This window comes from Silurus meridionalis, chromosome 16, assembly GCF_014805685.1.
Source record: "Silurus meridionalis isolate SWU-2019-XX chromosome 16, ASM1480568v1, whole genome shotgun sequence".
Lineage (NCBI taxonomy): Eukaryota > Metazoa > Chordata > Actinopteri > Siluriformes > Siluridae > Silurus > Silurus meridionalis.
Window position 1 is genome coordinate 4,860,975 of NC_060899.1, and position 21,722 is coordinate 4,882,696.

The 21,722-nt window shown below is 37.3% G+C and overlaps 1 protein-coding gene across 1 annotated transcript; it reads right to left on the minus strand.

The window, feature by feature from the left end:
- Nucleotides 1-1,902: 1,902 nt before the first annotated feature.
- tspan2b (tetraspanin 2b) lies at nucleotides 1,903-19,378 on the minus strand. The gene is made up of 8 exons (XM_046869952.1): nucleotides 19,138-19,378; nucleotides 11,606-11,708; nucleotides 8,888-8,985; nucleotides 7,873-7,947; nucleotides 7,707-7,787; nucleotides 7,494-7,559; nucleotides 5,476-5,559; nucleotides 1,903-5,331 (listed from the first exon to the last, which is right to left on the minus strand). Exons 1-8 carry the CDS (start codon nucleotides 19,204-19,206, stop codon nucleotides 5,266-5,268), a joined length of 642 nt encoding a protein of 213 aa, XP_046725908.1. The 5' UTR covers nucleotides 19,207-19,378; the 3' UTR covers nucleotides 1,903-5,265.
- Nucleotides 19,379-21,722: the final 2,344 nt, after the last annotated feature.

Sequence of the window (21,722 nt, forward strand, 5' to 3'; positions counted from 1 at the left end):
TATACACTATATGCACACCTGAGCATAATTTTATTTTTTTTCCTCATTCCACGTTTAGCCCCCTTTTGCCATTATAATAACCTCCACTCTTTTGGGAAGATGTTCCACTAGAGTATGCAGTGTGCTTGTAGTGATTTGTGCTAATTCCATAAAAAATAAAGCAAGATAGAACAGATTAAAAAAGTGTATAATTATGATAATGATGGTTATAAGGAAGTATTTTTTTTTTTTTTTTTTTTTTACGTTTTTGCTTTTTTCTTTTAAAAATATTTTATATTTTTGGAATGTGTAATATTTTCTTTTTTTCCTCCTTCCTTTAAGAAAAAAACATGCCGTTCCTCACTGATGAGATGAGATGGAGGGCAATTCTTAGGTAAAAAAAGAAGAAAAAGAAATAAAGGGAAGGAGAGAAATGTAAAAATAGACAAAAAACAAATGTTAGAGAACAGAGGAGAAAAAAAAACTGGAATGACAGGGCAGACAGGGGGAAGATGTAAAAAGAAAAAGAAAAACAAGTTGGATGATGATTGTTATAAGGAAGCAGGATATTACCTGGAACGAAATACATATCAAAAGTTAAAACTGCTTTTTTATAGAAAACTGTACAAGGTTCTCAGTGTGAGCAGCCATACTGAATTGATAAAGATCTAATAACCTCGTATTGCGATGCGATTCTACATGGAGGCGATGTTTTACTGGTTGTTCATTAGAAATTACAGTACAAGTTACCACTTCGCTTTGAATGCAGCATTACTAGTCTTTTGTGGTTCTTAAAAAAAATTAAATCAATAAAAAAACCCTCCACACTGTATTTAAACCATATGGAAATGTATGACAACCAACAACAATCATACCGAACACAACAGGGATTCAATTAAGTGTAGAAAATTAAAAAAAATAAAGGGGGAGGAGGGTAATTTATAGGTATAGAAGAAGTAAAAGAAAGGGAGAGAAGTTGAGAAATTTAAAAACACAAAAGAAATGATAGAGAACAGAAGAGAAAAAAAATGGAAAGACAGGGCAGACAGGGGGAAGATGAGTATGAGAAATTAATACTGAAAAACATTGTAAGAAGGTGTAAGAAAAATTTGTAAAAGGGATGATGATTGTTATAAGGAAGCTGTCCAGCAGGTAATAGCTAGCTTAATAATAATTGAAAAAAAGGTTGGCGAACAGGAAAGAAAAAGCACTGCGGGGAAGAAAAGTATCACAAGCGGAAATGAAAACAAGTTGTTTGATAGTTATAAGGAAGTATTTTTTTCCTTTTTTGTACTTAGTATGTGCTTTTTCAGTATAATAATAAACGATAATAAACGGACGCCACCCCAAAAATGCTATGTATACAGTACTGTACTGTACTGACATTTACTTAATTTTATAAAATTAATTATATATAAATCACTATTTCAAAATAAAACTCTATAAAAACAATTTCCTATAGGTTTTTTGGTCTATGGTGGTATCCGTGAGAGACCGGGAAAAATTACGCGATGAAAACGGGGGATTACTGTATTTTTTTGTGGGGAAACTTCACTCCGTTTGAATGTGTAATGTTATTTTTTACTCCGATATACAGTGAAACCCCATTAGACGAGCATAATTCGTTTGTGAAAATTGCTCGTAGGTCCATTTGCTCGTACATTCAAACTAGTTTTCCCCATAAGAATTAATGTTAAAGCGATTTAATCCGTTCCGAAACCTCATTCGATCGCTTAATTCTCCACTTAAAAAGTATTTGTTGCCTATTTTAACAAACAAATAATATTAAATTTTTTTCCCTATGTACTTTCACCTTCAGTTACTTCTGCCGGGTTTCAAATGGGATCAATGACGTAGATAGTCTAAAAGCTTGTTTCGATTATTTACGGTAATGACACAAGACACAAAAACGACACAAGAATGTAAAACCTCAGAAAAGTTTATTTGTTCTTTCATGTCACTTTTGCATCCTGAGAAGCCTAACTGCTGTTTAAATTCATCAGCCAATAAATAAATTACGTTTTAATATTAAAACTACAACAACAACAACAAAACAACCAACGCTGACAACGCTGTGTTGTTTACAGTACGAGAAAATAATTACAACACACAATAAGGTCTGATCTAAGCTGCAATGAGAAGCCATGCAACTTTACATACAAAATGCGTTGTGTACATGTACATGCGTTTCCTACATTCTGAGCAGCTATGAAAAGATGAGCCGGGTTTACACACACACACACACACACACACACACACACACACACACACACACACACACACACTCCTCAAACAGTCACACAGGTGCTCTGTTTAAGTTATGGTCCTGTTATTAATCAGATTTAGGCATGTGCTAATATTTAATTTGATCCTTTTCAACACAGTAATGCGTATCTCAGCGGAGTTTTACTTCGGATTCGGCTTCATTATACATCATCACGCTTGTCTTTAGATCAGATGATTTCACGCCTTATGTACAGTGTGTCAACATGGAAATAATTTTTTTTTTTAACTGCATTAATCTGCACTACTTTCTTTAAAACGTGTCAGAACAAATGATCAAATTCAGTCCTTACACTTATGAGTAAAATCGTAACCTCTTGGCTTACTTGAATCTTTAGCAAAATTGGGATTCACATACAAAAAACTTACCCTAAACCCAAAATATTAGAAAATGAAGCTTTTAATAGCTATACAAACAAACCACTGCTCAGAAAAAGAGCAAGGAACGAGCATTTCACAAAGTCATTGTGTATAGCCTAGCTTTGTCCTTTACATGTTTAAGCCTTGAGGGAAATATTCCGTTTTTTTACAGTAAGAATGTTTTTCAGTTCACTGCTAACGAGTTTCAAACAGCTGAAGAGTCTCTGAAATGTTTTGTCAACCTGGAAATGTGCTGAATTTGACATCAGACAATTTACATAAATAATGTACCTTTGCGTACAAAAAACTAATTTCTTCTTTTTTTCTTTTTCACCCCAAACACTACAATGCAGCGAAGAAAAGAGAGTGACTGGAGGTGCTGGACTGTGCCTGCTACATTTGGGCTGATTTCCTGACCAGTGATTTGTTGTTAAGACCATTAAAAGCTTATATATATATATATATATATATATATATATATATATATATATATATATATATATATATCCTGTGCCCTTTCAATATCAATAATAGTTTGTATTAAAATAAGAACTACAGAGTGGAACCCCAAACATACATGCCCATCTCTGGTACCTCTTATGTCCTCCAGCTACATCGCTTAACAGTCATGTCAGGAATCCATCCTAAATAGTATTTAAGAGTTTAAGTACTGTTTAGACCAGATTCCTGAGATATATCTTAAGCTAACAGAGAGCGGTGGGTCTGTCGTTCATGTTCCCTCTTGCCCCAGGTACGAAAGGATGTGTATGTCAAGATTAGAATTTACGCTGTTCATCCAAACATGTCCAAACATGACCAACAAGTGTCCAGAATAACCGTAAATGTATCACAATTGTTGAGTACTGCGTATAATATATACCGTATATTAGCAGCACATGCCTAAACAACGTCCGCAAAAAGAGACTTTACTAAGCTACGCCTACTTTCGCTATAACTACAGTTTTAGCCTCGTTTCCGTCCAGTTTCCAGTACACACTCGTCGATTTTGTCTCACTGTTACAAAATTTTAATACTCAACGTCTATAGACAAATATTGATGCTTTATGCAATTGTATGTTTATTATTAGTGAAAGCATGAAGACAAAATATTCTTGTAAATGTTCGAAAGTAATTATGGTGTTTTAAAGCACGTAAATCATCAGGACACCAAACTGAACTTTTGCTCTGTTTCCACACGGACGGATTTAACTGCCGGATGTGTTCATTGTGGCGGATTTTGGTGCTCGATTTGAGAATTGGCGCATCAGTAAAACAAATGTTTAGTGATTCAAAATTCTTTTTTAAATGTATCTTGTTTAAATCTGAGTAAAGAAAAGGAAGTTGTGAATAAATGTGTTGTGTTGAAGGTTTTAATTTTGCCTCGTTTATATTTATTTATATATGGTTTGATTGAGTTCAAAACATAAATTTGAGATTTGAGATGCATCCTTGGTTACATTAGAAGTCCAGCTAAGCAGTTTCATCAACTTTTTTTTTGGTCCTCCATTTTAAAAACATGGAAACGACGTCAGATCACAGCAGCTGCTTCTGGGTAAGTCGTGTTGCTAAAGTAGGTCACGTTCACACTGGTGGGTGACAAAAGCGACGGGTGATCAACTGCAAGCGTCCCGAACAAGTTCACACTCGCTAGTGTGAACGCCATCAACACAATTCCTTATCAACACTTATACAAAACGCTTTCTCAACTTGAACTTAGCTGAACCCGGACAAAGTGGACGAGTGTGTGTTAAAAACGGGACCAGAACGCAAAAAGCTGCATCAGGATTATATTAAATGGATGGGTCGAAGTTCTCATGGTTACTGTTTACAAGTCGTATAAAAGAGAAAGGCACCTTTAATTGATCGTATACGTCATCGCCGAACAGGAGGAAGTACTTCGGAAACGACGATGTCTAGCTTCTACACAAACCAACAGCACGTTACAGATATCACCATCACACACACGTTACAAAAGGAAATGGAGTACGAATCTCAACAGTATATACAAATTTGTCCTGTGTGTCACGCAGCAAATGTTGATGAAAACTGCAATGTGTTTTGACAGATATGCTGTTAATAAGGTGTTAATCAGATCCAAAAGCTTGAGTGCACTATTAAGAATTATTTATTTACCATCATTCAAGCACTAACTCTAGATCAATATTATTACTCTATTAAGGGTGTGTCCCAAACCACACAGAATGTTCACTACACTACACTACACAACAAATGTTCCCTTCCTGTTGTAGTGCACTCACGCCATTAAACACTCGGACTTCATGCGTTATTTTACATGCTCGCTATGTCACGCTGGTCGAATCGCACTTGGTCATGTGACCCCAGTCTTTAAAGAGAAGCCTCCAGTAGATTCAACCACAGGCAGAAATACATAAATTAAATTAGGTTCCTCAAAATAGCTTCACAAACCGAATATGTACGACACCTATCCAGCAGGTAAAGTGACAAAATGTTAATAAAATTCAACCTACAAAAAATAAAAGTTTAAAATAGGAAATCCTTCTGGCAGCTTCTGAACCAGGGTGAAAATTTTTTTTAAAAAAATCGACAAATTTTCGTTTGATCTCGAAGCTCTTGCCGTGTCTGTGAAAAAAAAAATTGGTGCAGAGGCTAAAGGTCAGAAAATTAGAGGACCTCGCGGCTGTTCCGGATCGCACAGCAGAGGACCATGCTGAAGATCATCCCGATAATCTGCAGAGATCAGACAGATATTGAACAAAATCAGAAATACGATAACCATTTTTACTGCTACTTGTACAGTTTAAAAAGTGAAGAAGAAAAACACATCTTGACTGATTGAGAACACTCTGGAAACCATGTGGACGTTTCACTCACCATGACGCCAGCGATTCCGATCCCGACGTATCCGATGATAAAGAGTTTGCTATTGAAAAAGTCTTGGATAGCTTCTTGACAGTTCTGCGGAAAGAAAACAAATTAGGACATAAGTACGGAGAAAATTTTTCCTCAGAGAAAAACTAAAGAAAAGCTGAATCACAGTCACATTTCCACTCGGTCCTTCCTCTCTTCACCACTAGAGGGCACAGTATTTCAATACTGACTGTTTCTGACCTTAGTAACAGGAAGATTGAATCATTTACTGACTTGGATCTTTGAATCTCCTTCAGCAAAATGGACAAAACCATATTCAAACTATTTTGTTCATTTGCTCAGTATCTAATTCTAATTTCTAATAGATGAACTCCCAAAAAACACGAGCAAGAAGGAAACCGAGATAATGCAGCCAAGGGGAAAATGATGAGAAACAGAAATTATTCATTCCCTACTAATTTGACTAAGTGATTTATTGCTTTTTATGTTGGTTACTTTTTTAACGTAAAAATAGTCCAAAGGTCCCTTGTGCAGGAAATAGGAATCGGAAGTTCACCCCCCGTGAATCTTTTGCCACTAATTGTTCATTTTTGTTTAAATGTATACTTTGTCAAACAATGACAACTTACAATGTACAACATCCATGTACACATACAGGAAATGTATACATTAAAAATAATTAAATATTCCAAAAGGTGCTGCTTTGGCACAATGTCCACTGTTAAGCCCAGGATGTCCGGAAGCCAGCGGAAAAATAGTGGTGATGCCCCATACTGCTAAAAAGCACAGCAATAACCATGAATAAATAAATAAAAATAATCGCGAGATTGGACCGAGGCAAACGGATTTCATTGACGACGCTTGTTCAGCACAATTTTAAGAAACAAGGGCGAGATCATGGAAAAATCTGAAGTCTGCTATGCAAATGAGGTCAACAATATTATAGAAGGCCTGAGGTAAAGTGATATGGGGGATCGAGAATCTTCTTAGTGTGTAGATGCAGGATCAGCATCTTTTGGCCAGCCACTGTATGCCAGCTGTTGTACTATACTACCATTTTAAGGTACTATAACAGTAAAACAGTTTATTTACATTTTTTGTGTGTGCTTGGATTGTTTATACTGTACATTGTACATTTGGGTCAAACCTCACTTTGTTGGACTTACGAATGCGCTCCAGTCAGGGACTTTCATCGAGACTCATTGAAACAAATAGCATATATTGATTATGGCAGCATCATGGATTTTATGTTAGGAATCCTGTAGAGTTTAAGGGTTTATACAAAAAAGTGTCGGAAAATAGTCGGCATTTGTATCTCGATGCATCGTTTTGAACATATTTGCATCAATAATTTTATCTATAATTATTAGTAGATGCGCTATAATTTTATTGTTTCGAATATTATTTAGAAAGTGACCACTCATTTGTGACAGATATTTCATATGTAGATCAGTATTTCCTGGCTAAACTGTTTCTCGAGCGCGTTCACTGCTGCAACGTGAATATGACGTATCACAGCACTACGGAGACCGAAACGTGTCCTGAGAGTCACATAGAATACAGATTAACATGGCAGAGGTAGAGCTGCGTCTTCCTGTAAACAGAACAGGAAAAGAACGTCTGGTTTTATTTCATCTATTTGCACTACAGAGGCCTGTTTGTGAAGGGGCATCAAAATACGAATCGCATCAGCCTCAGTTATAGAGATACACATCCCTAATGTACAGATTGAGACGCAACGGTTGCGATTTTGCGCAACAGCAGCAAGCGACAAAGACATTTTCTCAGTTTTATGCAAATGACTAATGATACGACAACTGGCCCAAATTATTCACCAGCCCAATCTTATATCATGTGCTGTTCGACGCTTCAATTCACCCTGATAGGAAAATAACAGGATTTTAAGGATGAGGTGCCCAAAGAACATCTTATTCAAATATTCAAGACTTAATGCTTGTTTATTTGTTAAAATATAACTAAAATGAGTAATTGTGCTGAATTACAAAAGTGGAATAAGTTACCTGAGTGTCAGGTGGGGAGGTGGGACACACAGTTTTTTGTGTATCCTTGGTGCCGCAACAATTCAGCTGCACAGAGAAATACAACAAAATAGAACAGCCAATGAAAAAGGACATCTCACATACATACACACACACACACACACACACACACACACACACACACACACACACACACACACACACACACAGAGCAAGAAGCAGTGCGACACTTACGACTCGATGGTAGCTGCTGAGAATCGCTGTGCTGTTACCTTTGGCAGATTCTGCATAAAACATCTGAATGTCTTCAATAATCTGAAAGCAGGAGGAGAATGAACTCGAGCTACTGAAACCAACCGAGCTGGAAGCGGAAAAGTGTCTGCGTGTTTTTCCGATTTACCGTGTTTTTATTCAGGAATCCGAACACCCCAGCGGCAACTTCAGCTGCGAAGATGATCAGGAGGCAGGCAAAGAACTGCAGTTCCACACAAAGGTGTATGTTCATGTGTTAGTTACGGACAGGGTTTTACAAAACACATTCAACTGCACAATGCACACCAATGCACACACATCACATTCACACCATTTTGCCAGATGTTCTAATCCAGAGAGACAGTTATCACATTTCTACACCTGAGCAGGTGAGGGTTAAGGGCTCATATATTTATATTAATTAATTATATTATATATATATATATATATATATATATATATATATATATATATATATATATATATATATATATTAGATATATCCAGTTTTTGCAATGCATTCTGAAGGTAAATAATAATAATAACAAAAAAAAACTATTTAATTGTTTCTTTCTTTCTTTCTTTCTTTCTTTCTTTCTTTCTTTCTTTCTTTCTTTCTTTCTTTAAGATATTTCCACTTTGGATCATTTTTTTGCACTGCATACTGAATGAGGTAAATAATAATAATAATAAAAGCTAAATAATAAATAAATAAAAATAAACAAAATAAATAATCATAACTATTACACAACTGATATAACAACTACTACAGTATTTTCTATCACTGTTAATGTTTGTTTTATTATTGTTTTTATTGATGTTGTTTATAATTTTAACAACCAAAGAGAATTTTTGCACATTTCACCTTTGTTCCAGAAGCTGTTTCGATAATGAACTCAAGTGTATTTGTTGGAGAAAAGGGAAATCAGGGGCAGGGAAAGGAACAAAAAAGAGGAAGGAGAGAAAGGGTTTACAGGATTACGTTTAGGGGTTACGGTTAGGAAAAGAAAAAAGAAAAATTTGAAAAAAAAATAAAGAAAAAGACCAAACAGGGGGAAAAAAAGAAAATGTAGAAAATGTATAAGAGCCGGTTGATTAGTACATGACATAAACAGAAACAAAGGACAGAAATACATGCTCGGGACAGAGGGACGAGGACTCACCGAGCCGAGGAGACACTGAGACTCTCGCACGGCACCGCAGCATCCGAAAAACCCCACCAACATCACCAAACCTCCTGCTGCGATCAGGATGTACACTCCTACGCAACAGAAATGAGACGAGGCCAGTTACATTTACTTACTGGATCTCCTGCTGTCCTGCTCAAGTGCAGTGAGGTCAAACAGCACAATATTATTCTGATTAATGAAATGAGTTGGATCAACGAATTCATCCAGTATCTGAGCATCACATTCTGATTAGTTAGATAGTTAGAGAGTACTATTATAGAATTACTATTGTTACTATGTTCTGGGCTGTAATTACAATTTGACCACAAGAGGGCGTTGTAGGATCAGGCTTTATGTAAATAGCAGCTCTGAAACACGAGCCTCAGTGTGAGGACAATGATCAGTGAGCACTGAGGGATGATGTCATTAACCTCATCTGCCCTTTCACTTATCTCATTACCTTCATCACAGATACTGGGAAGAGATGGAGGGAGAGATAAAAAAGAGAGAGAGGGAGAGAAATAAAGGAGAAATAAAGGAGAGAGAGAGAGAGAGAGAGAGAGAGAGAGAGAGAGAGAGAGAGAGCGAGAGATAGAAAGAGGGGGTGTGATGGAGAGACAGATGGGGGTGTGTGGAGGGAATGAGAGATGGGAGGAATGGAAGAGATATGGAGAGAAAGAGAAGGAGTGGAGGAAGATATGAAGGGGATAGAAATGAATAGAGAGGGAGCTAGCGAGGAAGAGAAATGGAAGGAGAGGAGGAGAGAGAAATAAAGAGAGCGAGAGATGATGGGAGGTGTGGTTTGGGACATGGCCACTGTGGGCTGATGATGCAGTGTGTGTGCACTGTGTAGTGTATGTAGTGTGGGACACAACATCAACACTGCACTGTGGCATTTAAAGGACAATATTATTCTGAGTGATTTGGGATGCGATCACTGTGCACTCATGATAAGGTTTATGCTAACTATGTAGTGAATATGTTAAATGTGACATGGCTATTAATATGTTCTACATATTGAATAGGGTGTGTGGTTTGGGACACGTCCACTGTAACTCGTAAAAAGGTTTATGTGCTCTATAAAGCGAGACTAGTGAATAGGGGGGTGTGTTTTGAGACACATCCACTCTGGACTCATGGTGGTACGGTGATGTGCTCAATAAAGTAATAGGGTGTGTGGTTTGAGACACATCCACTCTGGACTCATGGTGCTGGTAATGTGCTTTTATACAGTGAATAGGGTGTTTGGTTTGGGACACATCCATTTCTAAACTCATGGTATAACATTCATGTGCTATATAGAATAAATAGGGTGGTTTGGGTTTGGGATATGTCCACTCTAGACTTATGGCAGTGGTACAGTAATGTGCTCTATATCATGAATAGGGTGTATGATTTGGGACACATCCACCCTGAACTCATAACGGCGGTAATGTGCTGCACTATATAGTGAGTAGGAGGTGTGGTTTGGGACACATCCACTCTGGGCTCATGGTAGTAATGTGCTCTATAGAGTGAAAATGGTGTGCGGTTTGAAACATATCCACTCTGGACTCGTGTTGGTAATGTGCTCTATATAGTGAATAGGGAGTGTGGTTTGGGACACACCCATTCAACTAAATCCTTGCCTTCTATACAGCCCCCCTTTTTCTAGAAACAAAGGAGTGGGGCACCAGGATGGAGTGTTTGGAGTGTGTTTTTTTTGGGAAAAGTGATGAATAGGAATCTCTCTCACTCACACACACACACACACACACACACACACACACACACACACACACACACACACACACACACACACGTAGATTGCGGGACTACAATTAAATATAGCCGAGTGCACTGTAGGTGTGTTATTTATGTGTCTGGAATGTAGGAGGATGTTCACTGTGACAATGACATCACTGCCAAAAAACTGGACCTTAGCAACCACACACACACACACACACACACACACACACACACACACACACACACACACACACACACATTCAAACTACTCTTTTGCCACTCACCATGTCGAATTTATCTAAAAGGAATCTTCAGACAGGGTAATGGATGAGTGATGATGAGTGTGTGTTCCACTCTCCTTCACACCCGCCCATGCCCACACACACCGTCATCACGCGATGCCCTGCACTTGCTGATCCTCCACAGAGTCCTTTCTACTGCTCAGTACAGGCAAATCGACACAAAACTAAATATCTAGACCACGCCCACTTTTGCTACACTTCGGTCGAACACTGTGAGCGCCCTTCAGTCTCAAACAGGTGTCTGTTTCTCAAGTTTCCGTATTTACTGAAAACCACACACCGCAATTTCCTGTTTTTAAAACAGTCATGGGCTGTGGCAGAAGAGTGTGCCGGCTTTCAACTCAGCAAACAACGTCAGCGCCTTACTTTTACTACACCTCGAAATACTGTACCACACTAAGACTAAAGTACCACCGATCAAGTACCTCCCATTAGTGCATCTAGACATGAGCTGCATCCCAAACCACACTTAATAGTCTGTAGCGAAGTGGTTCAAATGAGCCTACAAAGGCACATGAGTTATGAGTGGCTACGTCCCAAACTAAATAATAGAGTATTACATTAAACACTACTATGGCTACACTGCCTCCCCAAGGTTCCCAGGAAAAACTATGGCACACCTTTTGTCTTTTCACAGTAAGTGAAAGAACACACACACACACACACACACACACACACTTACCAATGAAGAAGGTGGCCGGTGCCGTGTCGCCATCCAGGAGAGCGACCGTGTCATTTTCCAACCGCAACCACAAACCGACAGCCAACACCAGAGAACCCATTAACTACAGAGAAAAAAGAGATAAGGACAAAGAGAAGAAGTAAACAGCGAGACATTAAGACAAGAATATGGAGGACAGTTCTTCATAATTACCATCATTATGGAATCATCATTCTCATCATTAACATCATCAACATTATGACTCTTATTCATAACCACCACTCCAAACATCAGCAGTATCATCATCACCACCACCACCAACATCAGCAACTTCATCATTATTGCCACTACTAACATCATCTACTTAATCGTTATGCTCTTCATCATCAGTGTCACCAGTAGTCATCAACCACCTTGATCATCACTATCACCATAATACATCATCACCCCTAACATTATCAGCATCTTCATCATCATTAAGGCCACCACTAGCATCATCATACTCATAACATCATGTTCATAATCATCACTATCATCATCATCTTCACCATTACCATCACTGTCACCAGTGTTACCTTCAACCTCCTTAATCACCATTATCTCTGTGATCACAGTCATCTTCATGCCAATAATCACCATGGTCATCATCATCATCCTCATCTCAACTCCACTACAATCATCCCCACCACCACCTGTTTTACTATCATGTGCTGTCTTTTTACTTTCTCAAATGGAGAAATAATAAATCTCTCCTCTTGTGAAAATGCAACAGCTAAACGAGAGCTCCAGATTTGTCCGTGTTAAAACACTAAGCGTGTGTGTGTGTGTTTATCGAGAACTTCACGTTGCTCATGGATTATAGATATAATCGCTTTTCAGTGTGCTGATATTACATTTCATAGTTTTTGAAATGTAAAAAACGTGTCCACACTGTGTTATAATACTGCACTGAATATTATTTTGGGATGTTATGAGATATTATGGGATGCCATTAGATAGCCTTTTCAACACACTCTCTTTATTCTGAAGGACACCAACGTGACGATATCCAGAGACATGGCGATTCTGCCAAATATTCTGCCCTTCTCAGGGTAGGGTAGTGGTGATAAAATCATGTGGAATTAATAAGAAACTATCACAAACACACAGCTTATATATGTTCAGCGTGTTGTAAAACGTATTTTTGTAGTTCTAACTGAACTCTAATTAAGTATTGGAACAGCCCACACCATGAGCCTGAGCAAAACAGTGGAAAAAAACTCATTTCTACTGCAGCTTCAAACCGCGAGTTTCACTGTTCCTCGTTTCTTCTCATCCTTTTTTAGTGCCTTTGCGTGCTTCATCACTTTTTCCTTTGGTCATTTCTGGGTTATGGTATCTTCTCTGGGTTTTTTTTTATAAGTATCTATGTTCACATTTTATAACAAATTAAAAACTAAATATACATTTTTATTTGAGGTTTACAAATCTAGAGAAGATTACAGCCCAGCATTTGACACATTCGCCATTATGATTCTGCTGAAGTCACGAGTGTGAGAAGAATCCAGAAGAGCAGATGATGATTCTCAGAGACGTTTAGAGAAAAACAAAAAAAGATTTATACAATGGCTACCAAAATAATTGTATGGATAAATACATTTATAATTAGAAATATATTTTAGACAATTTTTAGATGCTATAATACTTTCGATCTAATTTATGACGATAGTGATACAACAGAACTATACAAATATTTGATGTTTTGCGTGGGGTAGGGTAAATTGCTCTGTTTTGCTAAATTATACACTAAACCGCAAGTCTCCATGTCTCAATTTATGATATTTTTAAGTTACGATGGGTTCAGTCATGAACTACCTATATATTTTAGCTAGTTTAGAGTGTATAAGCCTATAAATATGAATATTTTATATCAAATCTGCAGCTTCCACTAGCTTTATTTTACTACATTTGGATGACAAAGTCTATTGTGGCATAACTGTTCACTATATCATCACATGGCCCCGGCTTATCGATATCATGAAACACATTAGTGTACAAAAATTTATTTCTCACAAACACACAAAAATGAAAAATACAGCATAATAAAAGTCATAAATTTCTCTCTCTCTCTCTCTCTCTCTCTCTCTCTCTTTTGTTTTAATGTATTCTTCTGCAACTTGCAGTTCTGTTCATGGTTCTTTTTGTATAAAAGTTTTTAAAGGTGTTAGTTGAAATCCTTTCCATTATATGAATCATATAAGTACAGTGATTATTTTTATTGTATATTTTCACATGCTGTGAAATATCTACAGTGGCTTTTGGAAATAAAAAAAAAAAAAAATCTATTTTAAAATTATGATCTTTATGATTATTATTATTATAAATCATCATCATTATATTATCTCTATTATTTTTATTTTTATATTTATTTTTCTGTAATATTGCATGTAAGGCATAGATTTTTTTCTGAAAGTAAAAAAATTTTTTTTTTTTTACATTAAAATAAGGAATTTATAGAAATGATTTCAGATAAAAATCTGTGACTAGTAGTGAGTTAAATTAAATAATCATATTATATATTTATAGTTTCAGTTGAATATAAATGCATCGATTGATTTTATTGTTTGTCAACTCAGATCCAATCTGACTTCTGTTGAATGTTGATTTGATCAGCTATGAGTAAAAAGAAAGGGGTGGGGCCAGTTTTAATGCAAATCATTTCAATTTGAATTTTTTTTTTTTTTTTTTTTATGGAAAGGTGATGAGAAATTTGTGCAAATCAGCAGACTTGACAGAAGGACATTGTTACACTGGACATCCGTAATGGGACACCTGCCTTTTCCAACCGTTTGTGGTTCTTCCCCAAACTGTTCCCTCGAAGTTGGAAGCACACGATTGTACAGAATGTCTTTGGACGTGGTAGAATTCAATTTTCTTTTCATTTGAATTAAGAGATCCAAACCTCCAGTATAACAATTCCCCTGTGCATAAAGCCAGATACATGAAGATATGCTTTACATGGCTTGGAGTAGAAGATCTCCTGCTATAGAGCTCTGAACTCAACAATAATGAACACCTTTGGGATTAATTGGAATGATGGGTTACTCCCTTTTTTTTCTTTCCAAAGAACTTCCACTGACACACACATTATTGTAACAAACTATAAGACAGTTGATAACTTGATTGAGACAATAGATAAGTTGGACAATAGATAGGTTTTTTTTGTAAGGACCGTTTGATTGTAAGGACATCGACACACTTCGCTCAACATGGCAGCATCGGATCCCATTGATGTCCAAATAAAAAGCTAAATACGTGCAAACACACACTTTTATGACTTTTGAGGCTGTCAGTTTCCATAGAGCACATTAAAATTACGCTCTTTTGCAGAGCGATTACAGTTATCTCAGTAATAGAGTTAAACAATTGAGGGTTGTTGGGGTTTGGGCCCAGCAGTGGCAACTTGGTGGTGGTGGGATTTAAACCCATGACCTTCCAATCATACCTCATTCACTGAGCTACCACTTCCACTTCTTTACTTTTGTTCACATGTTTAATAAGGGTGGATCAGATATCGCAGAAAAACAAAAAGAAGAATTAATTTGATCCTGTAATTCGCTAACTGATTATCAGAAGTTCAGAAATGTGCTACGCTACTAACTGAACTTCATGAGTTCAGGATTAATATGGAAAAAGAAAGCATAGTAGCTTTAATAGGAACACTTGTTACATTAGTCTATTTCTAGTATAATAGTCTATTTATGTCTATTTTGTGTGTATATATAGAGAAAAAAAATCACCTCGGCTAATCATTAAACACATACCACTTGTGCCTTTTGTGGAAACCAGTCAACCTTGGTTTTGCTTTTCCATAGCTTCTTTTGGCTAAATTTGCATTTGCTGATGCTAGTGTGTTTCGGTGTATGCTAGCTTAAATACCTGATATAAGCTTCAATCTCTCTTCTATGTGGGTGTGTGTGCGAGATGTAAAATGTTTTCATCCGGTTACACTATATGTGGATACCCGACCATCGCAGCTGTATGTGGATCACAATTTAATCTTTCTGTGCTGTAATCTTAAAAATAATTGTCCTGCACACAGCCCTAACCTCAACCCCACTGAACACTTCTGGTACCCCAGACCACCTTAACCAACATTACTTCCTGATCACATGCATTCTCTGGTAGCTGAACGGTCACAAATTCCCACAGCCATGCCCAAAAAATCTAGCGAAATGCCTCACAAGAAAAGTGGAGGTTATTATAACAGCAAAGTGGATAACAATTGTTATAGAAAGAAAAACATCCATTATAGCAGGTTACAGCAGCTTTAAATAGTCCCACCCTCACCTGCTTTTATTTACACATTAAAATCAACTTACAATTTCACCGATTCATTGGTTTTGCTGATTAATCGGCACTGATAGTTGATTGATGGAATTAACGGCTATCAACAAAAATCCATACTGATAGTTTTTCCAGGTTGCGTTATTTAAAATGTCTTTTTAAATATACATGTTTTTTTAATTCATTTTGGATGTAACTATTTTTATTATTTTGGAGTGTTACTTTTAGTTTCAGTTTTAATGCATGCCTTATTTTCCTCAATATTTGTTAATATAATAAATATATTTATTATGATTTTACAAAAGAGTTCATTTGAAGGACCGCGCATGTAGGACGTTTTGCTGCTATGGAATTAAGGGCCTTGCTCAAGGTGTGGCAGCTTGATGTGGCTGGAATTTTAACTCATGACCTTCAGATACAAAGTCCAGTGTCTTAACCACAAAGCTACCAACCCCCTCCATTTCTGAGGTAAACCATAAAGTTCTCCGACTACATTACAAAGCACTCACACTGGGAACTCCTTCAATAAATGTTTCCTTTCAAAGCAAAAAACCTGTCACCTTAATGACCATTACATGCTTTTAAATCCATACTGGAAAGGCTGCGTTAATAGTAACCCGGTCATTTGAACTAAAGCTGATGGAGACCTGCATTCTCATCAGAGCTGCTGTTATACAAAAACGAATCAAAGTCAATCTGAATTGAAATTTCAACCGAGGCCGTGGTGTTGATGTTCAGCTTGTTGAACGAGGGTTCATTATAAAATGCCAGGTGTCTGTAAATGTGAAGCAGTAACCTGATATTACTGTGCCATGTTTCTTCCATCTGTAATTTCTCTACACACACACATGCTGTGGTATTAACAGTCATACCACTATAACTTTGCTGCAACAGGGCAGAACATCACGGTGCACTTAGTATTCCCCCTCCGTTAAGTACCCTTTGTCTGGTGAACTGGGAGTGGCAGTGTGATGTTTATGAGCCTTTAATTGCTCTCAGGAGAATTCTGGTTAATAATGGATGGCTGTGGATGATAAATTATAGCCTGGTCATTGACAGATATTGACTATAGATCAAATATTTCTTTATAATGTAATATCCATTAGCATTGCTACTAAACACATTACCATCATCATCGTCTTCTTCATCAACTACGTGCTAGAACATTATGTGTGTATTACAGTGTTTGCTACCTTTAATCAACACCTGGCAACCAGATACAAGGCAGTTGGAGTGTGTGTGTGTCTCTGTGTGTGCAACAGGCATAACATTATGACCACCTGCCTAATATTCTGTTGGTCCCTTTTTGCTGCCAAAACAGTCCTGACCCATCCAGCATTAACAGCATTAACTTCTTCAGCAATTTTAGCAACAGGAGATCGTCTGTTGGATCGGACCACACGGACCAGCCTTCGCTCCCCACATCGATGAGCCTTGGCCGCCCATAACCCTGTCTGGTTTCACCGTCTCTTCCTTGGACCTCTTGTGATGGATACTGACCACTGCAGACCTGGAACAGCCCACAGGAGCTGAAGTTTTGCAGATGCTCTGCCCCAGGCGTCTAGACATCACAATTTGGCCCTTGTCAAACTCGCATAAATCTTTATGCTTAACCATTTTTTCTGTGGTTTGATGATGATGACGGTTTCTGAAAACCTTCTGTAACGGTATTGAATCAGGAAACTTGAACTATTTTGTAAATAAGAATGTCTAGTGTCCTTTACAGGAAAAAAACGACTGTATTAACCTAGATTTTATTATGCAATTGGCTACTTACGTGAAGGTTCCCTCCAAAAGTATTGAGATGCCAGAACCAATTCTATTGTTTTTATCTTTTGAACAAAGGGTCATCAGAATAGATGGATCAGAATTTCAGGTACAATTTCCTGATATTCATATCTAGAAGTGTTAAATAGGTTTAAAGATGGCACCCTTGATGGACAGACCACCCAGCTTTGAGTGAGCAAAAGTATTCGCACAGATAGTCAAACTAAAAAACACCGGCATATTATTTTGCTTTTACTTCTGATCACTTCTGTTTTGCTCCATGATGAAGTTCCACCCAAATACACTGAGATGCATATCTATGTAAATTGTCAAGACAGGAATAAAATTTTTTTTGGACATTCCTGAAGTCATTCTACTGCTACCATTATTAGAAACATCATCAATTATCATTAGATCTTGTACCAAAAGCAGCTACGCAATCCCATGCTATGGCACTACCTCCACCATGCTTTACTGATAAGCCTATTTGTTTTAGATCATGAGCAGATCTTTTCTTACTCCACAGTTTGGCCTTTTCATCACTTTTGGTGAGGTTAATCATGGTTGCAGAACTTTGTGGTAGATCTTTGTAATTCTTTATAATTTCCAGTGTATTCTAGTCTTCTATTTGCTAATTTCAGTGACTGTTGTATCTTAGTTTTGGCCTTAACATCTAAAAACTGCTGATGTTTTGCATTTATTACCTTTTTTTGATGTCTGCTCATTAATGCACAGATGTTTTATTTATTTAAAGGGAAAAAAAATCCAAATGCTTGTTCAATGATAAAAAAAACTTTCTTTGTCCCACATACAACTCTCTGGTTTTTTAAGTTGGTTTATCCTTTTTTCCAGGAAATGCAATGTTATGGAACAAACATCTCCATAAAACCAAGATAAGACATACAGAGCCATTAATTGTATAAACAATCCATTTAACAGGGCACACCTGGGCACCGATACCTGGCAGTTAGATGGTTCAATATTTGTTCACTCCAAATATTTTGCGTTCAAACAAATGGTACAAGATGTTCAAAACATCTAGATGTCAATATTTAGGAGCTGACATTCCTGGCCACAGATCAATCACATGACTTCAGTGTGTAGCAAAAACAATACAGAAAACATGGAAAGAATAAAAACCAATATAGAGACAGGATGCAATGAGGAGCTGCTGGAGCCTGAGCAGTGCACTATATGCGGAATAGGGAGCTCTTTGTGAACTCCAAAGAGGAAAAAGGGGCGTTTTGTTCCTATAATGGAAAATCTGATTTACCTTTCCATGGCCGACGGGATAAACACACACTGAGACGCAGAAGAAGGGGGGAAAATGGAAAGAAAGGGCTTTTTTTTTCTCTTCATCCTTCCCTTTTTTTTCCCAGCCATACACCATTCAGCTCTATTATGAAACCAGTATTTATAAGGATTCATTTCTCAGCATTTCATCAACAGGCATCACTCACCCAGAATATGAAGTTGAATATGAAGAGCAGGTATTTCACGCATTTCATTCCACCTTCCACTTTCCCCATATTGGATTTTTCTTTTTTTAAATTTTTTAATTAAAATTTTTTGTTTGCATAAACAAGTAATGATCCGGAGTTGAGAGTCAGGAGCAGCTGCTGTCAAAGCGCACAGGGTTATTAGATCTCCCTCTATCTGTATATGAGTGTGTGTTTGAGAGAGTGTGTGTGTGAGAGAGAGAGAGAGAGAGAGAGTGTGTGTGTGTGTGTGTGTGTGTGTCCGCCCATTTTTGCAACCATGGGGGAAAACCAAGGGGGAACCCAGACACTCGACCGACAAAAGCAACGACAGCAAACTGCTCTTTTTTTCTTTTCTTTTCTTTTCTTTTCTTTTCTTTTCTTTTCTTTTCTTTTCTTTTCTTTTCTTTTCTTTTGCAATCAGAGAAAACATCTTTCCATGAGGTCCAAAAGGTTGCTAAAATAATAATTAATCATTAAAAAAAATAAATTAATTAATAATTTTGTTCCTGGTGGGCCGTGAGTTTCTTTACACCAAGGCCTTCAAGTAGGTGGTATCCTACCTCATTTAATCTACCTCTTAATACCATCTTTATGACACCATAGAAACCACCAGTATAACAGAGCACTGCATCACAGACAGGCGTCTCATGAATCACCCACATACACCATCTCTAGCAGAAACATCAATATTAACCTCATAAAATCAACTCAGGTTTTATGTGCATTTTTGTAAAACCATTTGACTTCTACAATCACAAAACCCCAGGCATTACGGTTTTCCTGGGGGATTTAAAATGAAGGCAAACTGTTTTGCTTTTCTTGAAAGTCCGTCTTGAAAATCGAAAGCAAATCAATTTTTTGTCCTCTGTTAGTCATTGTGTATTTATAAAAACAGCTATTAAATTTACACAAATATATTTGAGCTTGTAGAGTTTGCAACAGATTGCGAGCTCTGGTTATTGCGCTCTCTGATCATCCAATCAAAGGATGTGAAAATGCCGGCATTACTGTACGCCTGCTAGATGGCCCCAGTGTTATCGTTATGTACTTTATGCTACAGGCGCCTACATTGTTGATTCTGAAGGCCGTAAGGCAGATTCCTTTGACCCTGCCAACACATGGTGGCTGAAATATGATTGGATAAAAACTCAAACATAAACATACACTCCTGGAAGCAGCACAACCAGAGGAAAAGGTGCTTTTTACTTCTCACACTGAAATTATTTATTCGCATATCCCAGATATGAAATGAAGGGAATAGATATATATACACACACACACACATGAAAAAAAAAAATTAAAATATAAGCCAGTAATTTTGATAGTGTTAAGGTCAGCTGAGAAGGTCCTGCTGGCTCTGACAACCCACCACTGGTTTTTGTTTGGTTTTCTTGCTTTTCTTTTTTTTTTCTTTTTATAAATCATAACTTTAAAAATGGATAACATATTAATTGATTTAAATCCCTTATATATATAGTGTGTGTGTTTGTATGTGTCTTTGCTGTCTGAATGCTGTCACCTTTCACTGACCTTGAAACAGGATGCTGCACATTCATAACACATGTTACAGTTATGACTTACACCATGACCTTTCACAGTCTTGTCGAGAATGAGGAAAGCATTTTTTTTATTTTATTTAAAAAAATAAAGTACACTATATTAAAAGGTTTGGGTCTTCTATGTGGTGGAAGAACCACATATGGCTGGAAAAGTCAGGTATCACAATATGTTTGTTTATATAGTCTTCTTCTTCTTCTTCTTCTTTCGGCCACTCCCATTAGAGGGGCGCCACAGCGGATCATCCGTCTCCATACCCCTCTGTCCTCTACATCTGCCTCTTTCACACCAACTACCTGCATGTTCTCCCTCACCACATCCATGAACCTCCTCCTTGGCCTTCCCCTTTTTCTCCTTCCTGGTGGCTCCATCCTCAGCATTCTCCTACCAATATAACTCATGTCCCTCTTCTGCACATGTCTAAACCATCTCAATCTCACCTCCCTCACCTTGTCTCCAAAACGTCCTACATGTGCTGTCCCTCTAATAAACTCTATACAGTGTAGGATGTAAATGCAGAGAGAGTGAAAAAGAGAGAGAGAGCGAGAGAGAGAGAGAGAGAGAGAGAGAGAGAGAGAGAGAGAGAGAGAGAGAGAGAGAGAGAGAGAAACTGTAAACCTAACCTGTAATAACACTTAAAATTGTTTAGCAAGAGAGTTTATTAGGGAAGTGCTATTATCATTGCAACACACTCATTTCCTCTAAATACAAACACACAAACTTCTCCTTCGTCAACTCAAACCGAAGATAAACTATATGGACAATCGTATGGGGACACACTCCCAGCCATTTGTGTTTTTACCACAAACTATTACCACAGTGTTGGACTTACACACTTGTATAGGATATACAAAGTAATAGTTTTGTTTCATCTTGTGTGCCAGCAAAATGGTTCGGGATTCGGGTGTGGCAAAAGACAAATCAGCTGAAATTAGTAAAGCGATCCAGTTACTAAAGATAAATGAATAATTGAATAATTCTGAGTTGCTGCATTGTTTGCTGTCCTA